Source organism: Mauremys reevesii, linkage group 12, assembly GCF_016161935.1.
Source record: "Mauremys reevesii isolate NIE-2019 linkage group 12, ASM1616193v1, whole genome shotgun sequence".
In the NCBI taxonomy this organism is placed as follows: Eukaryota; Metazoa; Chordata; order Testudines; family Geoemydidae; genus Mauremys; species Mauremys reevesii.
The window spans coordinates 1,109,693-1,124,200 of record NC_052634.1 but is presented as its reverse complement, the minus strand read 5'-3'; the positions used below and the strand labels follow the sequence as shown (position 1 = coordinate 1,124,200).

General features: G+C 43.0%; 1 protein-coding gene across 3 annotated transcripts in view; it reads left to right on the top strand.

Moving 5' to 3' along the window:
* Positions 1–14,508, top strand: part of KMT2A (lysine methyltransferase 2A) — a 56,674-nt gene that overhangs the window by 24,454 nt on the left and 17,712 nt on the right. For all 3 annotated transcript variants that reach the window (XM_039496266.1, XM_039496267.1, XM_039496268.1), the window contains exons 18-26: positions 295–488; positions 1,505–1,611; positions 2,328–2,465; positions 4,308–4,466; positions 4,766–4,883; positions 4,981–5,059; positions 5,348–5,508; positions 7,282–7,470; positions 8,453–12,755. In XM_039496266.1, coding sequence (XP_039352200.1) covers positions 295–488; positions 1,505–1,611; positions 2,328–2,465; positions 4,308–4,466; positions 4,766–4,883; positions 4,981–5,059; positions 5,348–5,508; positions 7,282–7,470; positions 8,453–12,755 — 5,448 coding nt within the window. The remainder of the gene's footprint in view (positions 1–294; positions 489–1,504; positions 1,612–2,327; positions 2,466–4,307; positions 4,467–4,765; positions 4,884–4,980; positions 5,060–5,347; positions 5,509–7,281; positions 7,471–8,452; positions 12,756–14,508) is intronic.

Genomic DNA, 14,508 nt, shown 5'->3' with positions numbered 1-14,508 from the left:
ATTTTGTACTTCTGAAACTGAGAGACTAAAAGCATGATAGAGAGCCTGGTTTCGTGTGAGCTGCCCTCTGTCTAGCATCGCCTTCGTTCTGTGTTTATATCATCCCTGAAGGAAACAGACGACAGCAACACAAATGTTGAAATGTAACTGATTGGTAGTAGTGATTAGTTGGGAGCATATACAGGTTTTAAGTATTGAAAGGAACTGTAGCTGGATACAGACTATGGGTTGTTTACAGTGTCCAGGTCATTGGTAGAGCCAGGTCTGACCGTTGACTCCTTTTTACATTTTCAGCAGTGGGATGTTGCCGAATGCAGTGCTGCCTCCTTCACTTGACCATAATTATGCTCAGTGGCAGGAGCGTGAAGAGAATAACCACACTGAACAGCCCCCTTTGATGAAGAAAATCATTCCAGCTCCAAAACCCAAAGGGCCTGGAGAACCAGATTCACCAACTCCGCTGCATCCACCAACACCACCTATCTCTAGTAAGAAACCAGATCCCTGTAGAGATGACCCAAACCATGATGTGCCCATTCTTCTCCAAACTCTTGAGAGCCAAGGGGCAGACTGCATTAGCTCCACACAGGGACTTGTACATGTTCATTCTTTGAGAGAACTCTTGGGTGCATTTGAATAATCTGTGAATGGTTTCATGATCTCTTGCTAGTTCAAACCTTATCAAGCAATGAGCATATTTGCTGTTTGACAGAGCTGATTGAGGCACATCCAGGATCCTGGTAGCTCCACTCAAATAAACTGGGCACAAGGGCCGGCTGTAGTGAGATGAGAAGCGGGTAGCAAGACATAGGCTGCTGGGGTGGGAGGCAGAGAGGAGAGTGTCGGGGACACGATACAGAAGGCAACATGAAGTTGCAGAGCAGTACCAGGGGCAGAAGAAAAGCGGCTCCATTAAGGACACCAGGAGCTGCAAGGGTAGACACCACAAGTGAGATCAAAGGAGGCTCCAATTGGTCATGGGAGCAGCCCTGTAGCATGGGACTATTGCACAGGAAGCCCCAGCCCTTGGGGTGGTGGCTGTCTTTTCTTCATCCTTTTTTCTCTCCCTGCCCATGAGGAGGGGGAGGTCAGGGGACTAGGTGTGAGACCTGACATTCTGCTGGTCCCTCTACCTGTCTTCTGGGCCAGGAAGAGACAACTACATAGACGTGCCTGGCCTGAACGGAGGCTATGAAGGAACACCTTAAAATATCTTAACCTGAAGAGTTGTCTGGGATTCCTCTGCTGAGCCATGGCCGGTATCATGTTCATTTCTCCCCAGAAAGTGGCCCTGTAGCCCCTGAGGTCTGCCTTACTGACCCTGCTCTCTGGTTTAAAACACTCAGGCTAATAATGAATGCTACATATGCTGCTATTTGACTCTTCTACATTTGTGCACTTAAAACTCTTAAACTGACAAGTTTTCTAAACAAGTATTTCCCTCCCCCACTGTCTCTTTAAGAACCAGTTGCCAAGAATAAACATTCTTTCTTTTTGCTGTAAGGCTCTGATAGAAGCCGGGAGGATAGCCCTGAACTTAATCCACCTCCTGATGTGGAAGACAATAGGCAGTGTGCACTCTGTCTGAAATATGGTGATGATAGTGCTAACGTAAGTACCTGCACAGCACACTCTCTATAATAGTGACAGACTGTGACAATAGATTGTCCTTTTGAGCTGCCATTGATAACAGGATAGATGCTTACTGATTTCTCTGTTCATAGTTAATATTAAAATAGTATTGCTGCATTAGGCCAAAAAATCCTTTTTTCTTTAAGCCTGGTTCTGATCAGGAAGTGTGGTTTGGTTTTAATTCCAAATTTTAATTATTATTATTATTTGTTTTTGGCATTTTAAGAGTCACTCTTTTGATACAAGTTCACCAAATAATGCATAGAGGGAAATTATGAGCTGCATTTATTTCCAATGAAATTTCTGATTCTGGGACACAGACAGAAAATCCGTAGAAACAAAAGTTTAATTTTTCAGCTTCCCATAGCACATTGAGTTCTATGGAGCATGTAACAGGTTAAAATTGGAGCTTAACTACTATTTAGGCTGTCCTTTTTTTAAACTGAGATTACTGCTAATTTGCTAAAGTTCCTTTTTGGGTGGATTGAAATCCAGTGCAAGTGGAAGTTTGCTGGGATCTTTATGCATTGCTGTACTTTAGGACAGTGGTTTTCAACCTTCGTTGAAATGTCTAAGATTTCGAAAGGAGTGCACACCTCCCATCAAAATTTTTAGGGGTCTGCAAATGAAAAAAGATTGAAAACCACTGTCCTAAGGAATCTTTGAAAAACTATGTATTACATGTTTTTCTTTAGGATGCAGGACGTCTCCTGTACATTGGCCAGAATGAATGGACACATGTAAACTGTGCTTTATGGTCAGCAGAAGTTTTTGAGGATGATGATGGGTCTCTGAAAAATGTACACATGGCTGTGATCAGAGGGAAGCAGTTGGTGAGTATAAGCAAATGTGGCTTGGTTAGGGTTGAAACTGGAGTCCATCTAAAGGAATTCTTGTGGGGGTTTTCCCTCCTCTCCCTTCCTATTATTAATCCGATTTCTGATTTTAAGTTTTACCATTGTCTGTAACATAGAGTATGTTCCTAACTAGTCCTTAGGCTGGCAGGCTGGCATTTGAAAACCTACTTTTCCTCCTGATGCAGGGTGAACTCCTGGTATAGAAAAATGTTGGAGACCAAAGGGTTAATTTGCTTGTAATAGGAGGGCAACGCTTTATGGACTCAGAATTTTACAGGGGAATCTCCCATGAACAAATTCTTTGTGAGTTCAGCCCCAGGCCCCAGCAAGTCTAACACCAGCCTTGGCAACCCCATTAAAATGGGTTTGCAACCCACTTTGGGGTCCTGACCCACAGTTTGAGAACTGCTGCTATATATAGTTAGGTCTTTCTGGTTCATCTCTGTCTGCATTTGCCTTGATTCTAGTGAGGCTTGGGTAAGAGAGAGACACTATTCCTAGATCAAAATTCTAGGATAACAGGGCTAAAGAGTGTTAGTTCAAAATAAGATATTGACTGAGCCAAAATGGCTGCTTGACATTTGAGGATGTTCATAAAATCCAGTATAGGTGCATGCATCCGACGAAGTGGGTATTCACCCACGAAAGCTCATGCTCCAAAACGTCTGTTAGTCTATAAGGTGCCACAAGATTCTTTGCTGCTTTTACAGTATAGGTTGGTTACTTTTTAGAGATCTCGCTTACAGAGAGAGACATCATAATAAACTCTGCAAAAGGTTTTTCTAAATTCTGACCAGACTTGGAAAATGAACTAACCTTCTTATTTATCAGAGGGGTAGCCGTGTTAGTCTGGTTCTGTAGAAGCAGCAAAGAATCCTCTGGCACCTTATAGACTAACAGACGTTTTGCAGCATGAGCTTTCGTGGGTGAATACCCACTTCTTCGGATGCAAGCCTTCTTATTAATAACCTTCTTATTGTGACACTGTGGCTGCTTTCCTTGTAGAAGAAAGGAAATGGAGCTGAAGGCAATTGCACAAATCAAATTGAAGTAATCTGGCCAAATCTTGGTACTGCATCATTTCCCCCTAAACAATGGTTTTCATATTAAAACTTCAAAAATAGCGATAAATTGTGCCTGTATTTTGGCCAGCAGCCAGGGGCGGCTCTAGGATTTGCACCACCCCAAGCAGGGCGGCACGCCGCGGGGGGCGCTCTGGCATTCGCCGGTCCCGTGGCTCCGGTGGACCTCCTGCAGACGGAGCCGCAGGACCAGCAGACCCTCCGCAGGCATGCCTGCAGGAGGTCCACTGGAGCCGCCTGCCGCGGGACGCCGCCCCAAGTGCGCGCTTGGGGTGCTGGGGTCTGGAGCCGGCCCTGCCAGCAGCAAGCCCCACAGGAGGGAGTAGTTGCCATTTCTAGGTCAGGGCTGCACATGCACAATTGTGCAGGCTTCATCCAAGAATACCTGTGTGGTTCTTGTCCTGAAGGGTAAGCAGGATAACCTCTCTGGATTTTGAGGGACCCAGAGTTTAGGTGGAAAATAGTATGGTCTTCAGGGAATTTTCTTCTTTCTCCAGTGCAAACACAACCCCCCCCCCTTCCCTCCTCCCCGCACATGTGCGCTGTCTCCTGTGGATGGGTTTTTGGGTGTGAGCCTATGCAGAATAACTCATTTGTATAATTTTTAACTTTGATTAACATAAGCTCATTCAAAGTCTAAACCCCTTTTTCAGTCTGTGAAAGAAACAAATGATAGTGACATGAAGATTTGTTCAAAAAGACGGCTTTGTAATTTTGCCATGCTTTGGCTTTGTAGAGATGCGAGTTCTGCCAAAAGTCAGGCGCCACAGTAGGCTGCTGCCTTACTTCCTGCACTAGCAACTATCACTTCATGTGCTCCCGAGCCAAGAACTGTGTCTTTCTGGATGATAAGAAAGTGTACTGCCAGCGGCATCGTGACTTGATCAAAGGAGAGGTGAGATCCCACTCATACCCCTTTTTGTCCAAGGCTTGGGAGAACTGTAGCAATAAGCATTTTTATTTCTTAAAAGGCTTAGGTGAATGTGCTCTTCATGAAAGTAAGGACCTGACACACTAGTGGGGAAGAGAGGTTAGTGATGTGACTAATAGCACTGGATGCATGTAGCAAGTGCTGTAGAAGTCTCCACACAGCCCCATCTGAGAGACCAAATCAAGTATCCATTGAGTGAGGTTGGGTGAAACATGCGTGTTTCCTTTAAAATTAATGTGTTGCTTGGGGGGTTCTTGCTCTAGGTGGTACCAGAGAATGGGTTTGAAGTTCTTAGAAGAGTTTTTGTGGACTTTGAAGGGATCAGTTTGAGAAGAAAATTTCTTAGTGGTCTGGAGCCAGAAAACATCCACATGATGATTGGTAAGGCCTGTGTCTCCTAGCGTTTGTTCTGTCTTTTGGTGCTGGAATCTGATCTCCTCTCTCTTCTAGAACTCTTCTTATCCTCTTTCTGGTTTAGGTTCAATGACTATAGACTGCTTAGGAATTCTGAATGATCTGTCAGACTGTGAAGACAAGCTGTTTCCCATTGGTTATCAGTAAGTATAAACTGTTTCCTCATTAGGTAGATCTTACTGTACTAGACTCTTATCAGTCATGGGCTCGATCGATAGGTCTTTATTCAGGGAAATTTCCATTGAAGCTGATTGTAGCTTGCTTGAGTAAAAACAGCTCAAGAACCTTGGGATTTGGCTGGGATGATTCCAGATAGTACAGGAAGCATATAGCCTCCATAGTTTTGAGAAGATGAAAACTGAAGACAGGAATGTGGAGGTCTCTCTCTACATTAGTGACACAATTTATGTTACTTTCTAAATATTTTCCAGGTGTTCCAGGGTGTACTGGAGCACAACAGATGCTCGGAAGCGCTGTGTGTATACTTGTAAGATCATGGAATGTCGACCTCCTATCATAGAGCCAGATATCAATAGCACTGTAGAGCATGATGAGAACAGGACAATTGCTCATAGTCCAGCACCCCCAACAGGCAAGTCTCTTAAGATACTTTTCTAGTGGCAAATCCTCTGTATATTTTTTTCCTCAACCATATGGCTCATGATTTTTAGTAAGCAGGTGAGAGAGATTCCAATAAGTGAATTTTTTGCCCTGTGCTCAGTGTCCTGTGTGTTCTTGGACATAGAACTTGACACACAATACCCTCTGTGCTGCAGAAGTGTGCTCCAGTATCTTATGATTTTATTTTAAAAAAATTGTTTCTAGGACTCATGGTTGCATAGGTAGTCTTGGAAACTTGAACCTAAGCTGATGCAGCATTGCCTTCCAGTCTTCAGATAGCCTGACACAATAGCTCTGAGAGTTGTGAACTGACCCATTTGTCACAGGGGTGTTAACTCTGAAACCAAAAATTATGCTTTAAATGTCAATATTGGTAAATATTTCACTGCTGTTAGTTTTAGCAAAATCCGCTAACTGCTATGCCTGTTCCATAATTCCAGACTGCTTCCTACTCTTCCACAGATGCTGACAGCCTCAGTTACCTCCTTCCAAGCTGTCAAAACCTCCAGCTTCACTTCCAGACAACTTCTACAATGCAGTTATGCATTGTCTGTACAAAAACCTGCAGTATATTAAAAACATACACAAAAGAGTATCTGTCTTATTATTTTAGGCACCTCTGACAAAAATAAAAAACAACCTGAAACAGCTAAATGCACCAGCAATCTCCAATAAAATTCCTCTCCTCTTCAAGCCCTACATCCCCAAAAGCCTGAGTATTCAGATGAGCCTTGTATTGGCCCTTGAAGATCAGCTGAACCTAGCTGTTCTGACCTAGAGTAAGGATAGCTCCCAAAGCAATGAATCTCTCTGAAAATATTCTGTCACCTTGGGGCTCCAGTTCATCACAACTGTGGCAGTATTGCACAAGAAGAGACTGTTTCTCAGGTAGGCAGGTCCTAGGCCATTTAGATCAAAACCGAATTATTTAAATCCTCTATTTTTCATTTAACTACAGTTGCCACAAAATTTCAAGTTTGCTGCCCCACGACTGCTGCAACAGAATCCTTTGAGCCTTGCTGTAGAATTGAAATCAATCTTGCTGACGAGTACATGAGGACTTGGACTGTAGTGCAAGTCTATGGATAGAAGGGGAGAGTAAGGGTTTGTCTACACACTGTGGCAGTGTGCACTAGACTGGTGTAAATTGCAGAATGATAGAAAGCGTTGCTCTCTAACTGCCCCGTGTAGACACTGCCAATGCTTTCTAAGAGGTTCCTAGTGCATGTTAACATAGTAGTGTTTCAGAAAGAACTACATCAGTGGGCACTGGACACCTTTTAGAGTGTGTCAGTAGGTCTACATGGATCAGTTGGGGCACACCAGAATATACATCCCTCTTGTACGCATTGCTTCACTGAGTACCTAAGTAGGTAGTTATAGCCAAGGCTTGGGAATCAGGAGACTTTCTTATTACTGTAGTGGCAAAGGTGTTCATGGGGCTTTATTGACATGTAAAAAGACAAGGTCATTACCCCAGGACAAAGTGTTAGTGAAGCTGCCACATGGGTGGGTCATAAATTAGTTTTACGTTGTATTTTTTGTTTAAGTGTTTCAGCTGAAAAAACTTATTTCGGAGCGAGAAATTAGACTATTACTTCCTGAGGATCTAATATAAGATGTCAGTGGTTTTATGTTTTGTTTAAAAAATGTATCTTGACTTCTCTGAGTGAAACTTGTCAGCAACAGATGGTCCAGGGTTTTAGTTTTTAATGTCTGAATTTTTATTACTCTTACTCTGCAGCAGAAACCCTATCCAAAGAGATTCAAAATACACCAGAAATGGTAAACCCTCCATCTCCAGATCGTCCTCTGCATTCTCAGACCTCCAGTTCCTGTTACTATCCTCTGATCTCAAAAGGTCCCAGGGTCAGGACACCAATCTATCCACTAACACAGCGGTCTCCTGGGTCTAGGCCTTTGCCCTCTGCAGGTATTGTGCTGCTTTTCTTTCGTTGTTTTTGTGTGTGTCTCATGCTTTGTTTCTCAGAAGTTCTGCTCACTTTAGATACTCTGTTTGCTTGTTGTGGAGATGATAGTGCAAAATGGAGCATGAGGGAAGAAGAGAGAGTCTGGGGGACGTGCAGGAGAGATTATTTGTCAAGGACTGCATACTCAAAACAAAAATATGCCCAGGAAAAGGCTCTAGAATTGTCATAGCTCTCAGCAGTGGTCATAGTTTTGGCTTATTAAGGTCCCAAAAACTTTAAATGGCACTTTTTAGTGAGACTCAGAGCTTCAGTATCTTGGGTGATCTACTTCTTTTGTGTGGTGATCATGTGTTCTTTTAAAAAGCATTTGTAGGATCTTTTATAAAAAGCTTTGAAATCTTTTGGATGAAAGATGTATATAAAAGTTCAGTTTTAGTCAAAAAGAGGGCATACTTACTGAATTATTTCCAAAGTGTGTTAAAAACCTACATTAAGCATCAGTTCAAATTTACTTTTAAAGACAAGATAGTAATCCTCTTCAGTTACCCTGAAACTAGTATGCTCTGACATTAACATGTGTAATGTTGCCAGCAGTGAGGTAAAATAATACTTCAGAGTTATTTTGAATTCATTTGTTTAACTTTTATGATGTCTTTGTAAATCAGAATTAGTTCTTGCATTTCAGAGACTTGAAATTGTATAGCATTGAACCCTACAGGATATAATTCAGAAATTATCAACTTTTAGCTTCAAAAGATGGAGAGCTGACAATATTGGATATTTACCAAGAGACTGATTTTTGGGGAATACGTATCTTCAGTCTTATTTCTTCATTTTTAATTTGACAGTTTTTCTAAAATATGTTTTGTTTGTGGAATTTCTTAGGTATGTGCATCGTTTGTATAATCAAATTGCATGTATGTGTCGGCTATGTGATACCCATATTGTTTCACTGTATTTTTTTTCCCTGCTTTTCCTCTTCAGGAAGTCCTACGCCAATGACCCATGAAATAGTAACAGTGGGAGATCCTTTATTATCGTCTGGACTTAGAAGCATTGGCTCTAGGAGACACAGTACCTCCTCTTTGTCACAACAGCAGTCAAAACTCCGAATGATTTTTCCCACCAGAGTTGGGAACACTTACTCCAGACACACTGTGCCTGGAGTATCTAGTATTGGATCCTCTTCAGAGCATGAATCAAGCTCAAAAAATATAGACAACTTCAAAGGGTCAGTGAATTTAAGTGCTCCAAGTGCTTTAGCTCAAAATAGCCCTAACTCTTCAAGCTCTCCAAGAACGGTAGCTAAAAATGGAAGTAAAATTTGTCATTTGGGTGGATCTCAGTCTTCAGAAATAAAACACTCTGCCAGTTCAGAGTTGATGACCAAAATCACATCTTCAAAGGGAGAGAAGACAAAATTGTTGAGCTCAAAGGACTCAGATTCTTCAGCTCATAGCTTTGCTTCATCTGGGAATACTAAAATGTCCACCCAAGTGCTTAGTACATCAGGCATAGAATTAAACATTAATAAAAAGGGAACTTTTCAAGAACCTTCTTCTGCAACACTTTCTTCCAAAGATACAATGCCCTTTCCATCTTTCCATCAGAGAGGCCCAAGGAAAGAGAGAGACCTACATATGGACCTCATACAACCAGAAAAAATCCCTTCTGTTGAAGACATAGATGGAAAGAACTTAAAGCCTGCTGGAATAAGTAGCAGATCTTCTGCAGCAAGTGACCATGTGGTTTCTGCTTGCAGAGACAGGCGACAGAAAGGAAAAAAGTTAACAAAAGACACTTTTAAAGAGAAACATTCTGTAAAAACTTTTACAGACTCGAGTCAATTGACAGCCTGTGATGAAGGAAGCTTAAAACCAGAATTCATCAATCAGGTTTTGGCAACTGAACAGATTAGTCAGAGGTTGTGTAGTAATGTTTCTGCTGAGAAAACGGGGGATAAGTCTCCACCTGCACAAGGGGCATCTAAAGCTCCATTGGTGCAAGTTGAAGTGGCCTCAAAGGAAGCACAGGCTCCTAGAAAACGCACAGTTAAAGTAACCCTGACTCCACTCAAGATGGAAAGTGAAAGCCAATCTAAAAATGCACAGAAAGAAAGTGATGCCGAATTGCAGAGTAAGGGTGCAGAACCAACTGCTTTGACGGAGCTGTCTTCAACTTCTGAAAGCCAAGGAGATGGTTCTGTTGTCCAGGGAAGTCCAAGTGATACTCCTACCCAGGAATCTCAAAATAATTCTTATCCGAATCTGCCTGTTGAAGACAGAAACTTGATGCTTCAGGATGGAACTAAAGCTCAGGAAGATGGTTCCTACAAGCGGAGGTATCCCCGGCGAAGTGCTCGGGCAAGATCTAACATGTTCTTTGGATTAACTCCTTTGTATGGTGTGAGATCTTATGGAGAGGAAGACATTCCATTTTACAGCAACTCAACTGGGAAGAAGCGAGGAAAGAGGTCTGCAGAAGGACAAGTAGATGGTGCAGATGACTTAAGTACTTCGGATGAAGATGACTTGTACTACTACAATTTCACCAGGACAGTGGTTTCCTCAAGTGCAGAAGACAGGCTTGGATCCCATAATTTATTCAAGGAGGAGGAGCAGTGCAATCTTCCCAAAATCTCCCAGTTAGATGGTGTGGATGATGGAACAGAAAGTGATACAAGTGTTACAGCAACAACAAGAAAAGTAAATCAGGTAACCAAAAGAAGTGGCAAAGAAAATGGGACTGAAAACTTAAAGCTTGATCGAGCTGAAGAAGCTGGAGAGAAAGTACAGGTCACCAAGAGCTCTACTGGCCATAAGACTGACCCAAAGATTGATAATTGCCATTCTGTAAGCAGGGTTAAAACACAGGGTCAGGATTCCTTGGAAGCTCAGCTGAGTTCCTTGGACACAGGCCGCAGAGCTCATGCTAGCACGCCCTCAGATAAGAACTTATTGGATACTTTTAACACAGAACTGCTAAAATCCGACTCTGACAATAACAATAGCGATGACTGTGGAAACATTCTCCCTTCGGACATCATGGACTTTGTACTAAAGAATACACCATCGATGCAAGCTTTAGGAGAGAGCCCGGAGTCCTCTTCATCTGAACTTCTAACACTGGGGGAAGGGCTAGGTCTTGATAGTAATCGTGGCAAGGACATGGGTTTGTTTGAAGTGTTTTCTCAACAGCTGCCAACTGCTGAACCAGTGGATAGTAGTGTTTCTTCCTCTATATCAGCAGAGGAGCAGTTTGAGTTGCCTTTAGAACTTCCATCAGATCTCTCCGTTCTAACTACTCGTAGTCCTACTGTGCCCAGCCAAAATCGCAACAGGCTTGCTGTAATTTCAGAGTCTTCACTCTCATCTTCAGGAGAGAGGTCTATACTGGCTTTACCTTCCACAGAATCTGGAGAGAAGAGAGTTACAGTCACAGAAAAATCTGCCTCCGGTGAAGGGGATGCAACTCTTTTAAGCCCAGGGGTAGACCCAAGCCCTGAAGGACATATGACTCCTGAGCATTTCATCCAGGGTCACATAGATGCAGAGCACATAGCCAGCCCACCTTGCGCCTCAGTAGAGCAAGGACATGGCAGCAACCAGGATTTAACTAGGAACAGTGGTACCCCTGGACTCCAAGTGCCAGTATCACCTACTGTTCCTCTTCAAAACCAAAAATATGTTCCAAACTCCACTGACAGTTCTGGTCCATCTCAGATTTCTAATGCTGCAGTACAGACAACCCCGCCCCACCTAAAACCAGCCACTGAAAAACTTCTGGTAGTCAATCAGAATATGCAGCCTCTCTATGTCCTCCAGACTCTTCCCAATGGTGTTACACAAAAAATACAGCTGACTCCTTCTGGTAGTTCTGCACAGAGCGTAATGGAGACCAATACTTCAGTACTAGGGCCCATGGGAAGTGCACTTACTTTGACTACGGAATTGAACCCAAGCCTGCCATCATCTCAGTCTTTATTTCCCCCCACTAGCAAAGGACTGCTGCCTATGTCCCATCACCAGCATTTGCATACCTTTCCCACAGCTACTCAGAGTGGTTTCCCACCAAATATTGGCAGTCCTGCGTCAGGTCTCCTTATTGGTGTACAACCACCTCCTGATCCTCAGCTTTTAGTGTCTGAAGCAAGCCAGAGGACAGACCTTGGCACTACAGTTACCACCCCAACCTCTGGCCTTGTGAAGAAACGGCCAATATCCCGACTGCAGTCACGGAAGAATAAAAAGCTAGCTCCGTCTGCAGCTCCTTCAGATATGGTTTCTAACATGACTTTGATTAATTTTGCTCCCTCCCAACTTTCCAACAGCCCATTAGATTTGGGGACCCTTGGGAATTCGACATCCCATAGAACTGTTCCCAATATTATTAAAAGGTCTAAGTCTGGAGTCATGTATTTTGAGCAAGCGTCTTTGCTGCCCCAAGGTGTGGGAGCAGCCCCTGCTGCAGCAGTTGGCACTTCACCCAGCATTATTGGACCAGATGCCGGCCACCTCACGACAGGGCCAGTGTCAGGACTAGCATCAAATTCATCAGTGCTGAATGTAGTATCCATGCAGGCCACAGCAGCACCTAGCACTGGTGGGTCAGTACCTGGCCATGTTTTGGGACAGGGTTCTGTAACATTAACTAGCCCTGGATTGTTGGGAGACCTGGGCTCAATAAGCAATCTCTTGATCAAAGCCAGTCAGCAAAGCCTTGGTCTTCAAGAACAGCACATGACTTTGCCACCAGGTTCTGGGATGTTTTCACAACTGGGGACATCGCAAACTCCAGCTACAGCAGCAATGACAGCTGCATCAAGCGTATGTGTATTGCCTTCAGCACAGACTATGGGCATGACAGTTGCTCAATCATCCACTGACCCAGAAGGTCCTTATCAGCTTCAGCACATGACACAACTTTTAGCCATCAAAAATGCTTCTTCCCAGCTGGACCTTGCCACTGCTTCAGCACCTCAGTTGTCAAGCTTTCCTCAGCTAGTGGACATTCCTAACAACACAGGACTCGAGCAAAGCAAGGTTTCCTCAACTGTAATGCATGCCAGTTCAGCTTCGCCTGGAGGCTCCCCGTCATCTGGCCAACAGTCTGCAAGTAGCTCAGTGCTTGGTCCCACAAAAATGAAGCCAAAAATTAAACGAATTCAATCGCCTTTAGACAAAGCGAATGGAAAGAAGCATAAAACTTCTCACATGTGGACCAGTCCCCCTGAAGTACACATTCCAGACAGAGGGGCCAATGCTGTATCCCAGGTCTCAGCTGCAGGGTAAGAGAAACACATTTGCTTTTGTGTATCCTTGAGGTTTTGTAACAGTGGTAAAAATTGGCTCTTGTTGCACTTGTCCCCACATCAAATTTCCTTTTTATCTTCTCATAGTGAATCCTTTAGTAGAAAATTTTAGAGTAGCATTCACTGCCATCAGTGGACATCTGGACAGGGAAAGCAGATTTCTAAAGAAGTCAACACACAATCTTTGCCTTCATTCATGGTTGACAGCCCTGTCAGATTGTTGGTAACCATTTATTTGGGGGAGCAGAGTTGTTTGCAAACACGGTACCTCTAGCTGTGCTATAATTTAGTTGGTGGTTAGCTATCATGTTGATAGAAACTTTGGATCTATCAGTATATACTTTTTATCTTAAAATCTGGCAGCATTTGGCCTGATTAGAACTTGGATTGGAACGCTGCAAGGAAAACATGGTGGTTACAGGAAATGGTGGTGGTCTGAGGAAGTTGCACTCTTCCAAGTCATTACCAAGAGAGTGCTCTAGTATGTTCCTATGGAAGTACTATGATGCTCACAATACCAGCTTTTTAGGTAGAACTTAAAACTGAGCCTCTGACCAGTTGTCATTTGAAGATCCCATGGTACTTTTTGCAAGAGGAGAGTTAGTCCTAACATCCTAGCCAAATTTCTAATTGGATTATTACACTCTGCCTTCCCAAGTAACCCTGCTATTTCAAGTGGCAATGGGATTCTGCACACCCTGATTGTTGTGTGGTGGTGCTGTGTGCTGGAAAACAAGTGTCCTCTTTCACTTTTAGAAATTAATTATATGGTTAATTGTGTGTAAATGCTTCTGGAGCCTTGGATAGATGTCTTTTTAGTTGTTGAATTAATGAAAGGGTTAAAGTGGTATGTCAGTAATCGCACTGCATTTTCATCATGCAACAGGGTTTTCTCTTTCCTTTGGAAGGAGGACTCACATGTTATAGGGAATGTTTATGGAATTTAAAGCCAGAAGGGATAATTAGATAATTTAGTCAGATCTATATATATATATTACAGGCAAAAGAATTTCACCCCATTACTCCTGTACTGAGCCCAATAGCTTGTGTTTGCTTTTCATGAAGATGTTTTAGTCAGTCTGCATTTGAAGAGAGTTTACCACTTTCCTTGGTAGCTTGTTCCGATGGTTAAATGCCCCCACTTTTTAAATGTTTGTTTTCTAACTTGAATTTGTCTGGTTTTAACTTCCAGCCAATGGTTCTTGGTCTTCGGGAACAGCACGTGACTTTGCCACCAGGTTCTGGGATGTTTTCACAACTGCCAATTAACATCAGTTTATAGAATTTAAACTATTTTAAAGAGCAGTTCAGTACTTGGTATATTCTCTCAGTGAAGTACTTATACACTGTAATCAGGTCAACTCTCAATCTTCTTGGGTCCTTTCCAGTCCTACATTTATATCATTCTTTGATTTGTTTTGATAAACTAAACAGACTGGGCTCAAGTGTCTCACTGTATGGCAATTTCTTTCCAGTCTTTGAACTGAAGTAGCATTTGTCTTGGTGATTTTACTTGAGGTGCAAATCTGTAGGAAGAAGGGAGAATAAGGACTGTGGACCTGGGTGCTGGATGTGACACTTAACGTTTTTGTTCAGAAAGTCCTCCAATGTCCTCGCTATGTGACATTGCCAGCAGTCCATAGGATAAGGGATTTGACCAAGGGCAACCCAGCAATCCACTGCTGTTCCTGCAGGGCAAGGGACCTGCCCAAAAGTACTAGGGGGGTCC